General features: G+C 42.7%; 1 protein-coding gene across 1 annotated transcript in view; it reads right to left on the bottom strand.

The window, feature by feature from the left end:
- Positions 1-218: 218 nt before the first annotated feature.
- The window catches only part of LOC120238251, a 16790-nt gene continuing 16196 nt past the window's right edge, over positions 219-812 (bottom strand). The window contains exon 4 of the mRNA XM_039241899.1: positions 219-452. Coding sequence (XP_039097830.1) covers positions 220-452 — 233 coding nt within the window. The 3' untranslated portion in view covers position 219. The remainder of the gene's footprint in view (positions 453-812) is intronic.

The raw sequence follows: 812 nt of genomic DNA, 5'->3' as shown, positions 1-812 counted from the left end.
AAAGTAAACTCTAATGGAAAGTCAAGCATTGGAAAATCTATACTCAGCATATGCAGCAGTGTCCGAGGTGAAACATTTACCCATTCTCAGTTTACAGTGGGATAAGCAAAAGACTCGTGTCCAGATAAAATAAACAAGTCTCTAAGCTAGACTTTCCCATTTTTTGTATTACTATTCATGCACATTTATTTAAAAAAAAAAAAACAACACACATTTATTTTAACCACCGTTATTATTTTTCAGTTCCAGAAAGGCTGGTGCCTTGCGGATGACCACAGTTGGTTCTGGTATTTCTTGTCCTACTGTGTGTAAGGCACTTTGCGTTATCACATTCAATCCACTTGATCCTGCAGACGAGCGTGCAGAGGCGCACAGTGCTGGTTGACTCCAGGGTCCGTGTTCTCTCTTCCACCTTCCAGCCTCCGGGATTCCCTGATGCTCTTTGTCGGGACCTGCAGTGGAGAAAAACATGCAATTGGCTTGTCAACAATTTCAAGATCTTGTCAACTGAGATGATCTTCTCTTAAAGGGGAAGAGGAAGATACCTTTGCCAGAGGAATTCTTCAGTTCGGGGGAGGCAGACAGGCAAGTGGGGCAAAGGTAGGTTGGAAGCAAGACGCCTTCACTGAGACTGATTCCTTTGCCCGTATCCTTTTGGGGCTTTGGGTAAATTCTAAACTCCTCCTGAGCCTTAGTTTCCTCTTGTATTGAAACAAAGATTTGGAATCACAAATCTCCAACTCTCTTTCTGGCTTCAGGATCATACGGTCGAAAACAAGTTTCCTTAAATGAGTCTAGCTATGCTAAAACAG

Source organism: Hyaena hyaena, unplaced genomic scaffold (genome assembly GCF_003009895.1).
Source record: "Hyaena hyaena isolate Hyena2069 unplaced genomic scaffold, ASM300989v1 scaffold_201, whole genome shotgun sequence".
NCBI lineage: Eukaryota > Metazoa > Chordata > Mammalia > Carnivora > Hyaenidae > Hyaena > Hyaena hyaena.
Note: the sequence above shows the minus strand (reverse complement) of the source record. Positions and strands in the feature narration are given on the sequence as shown.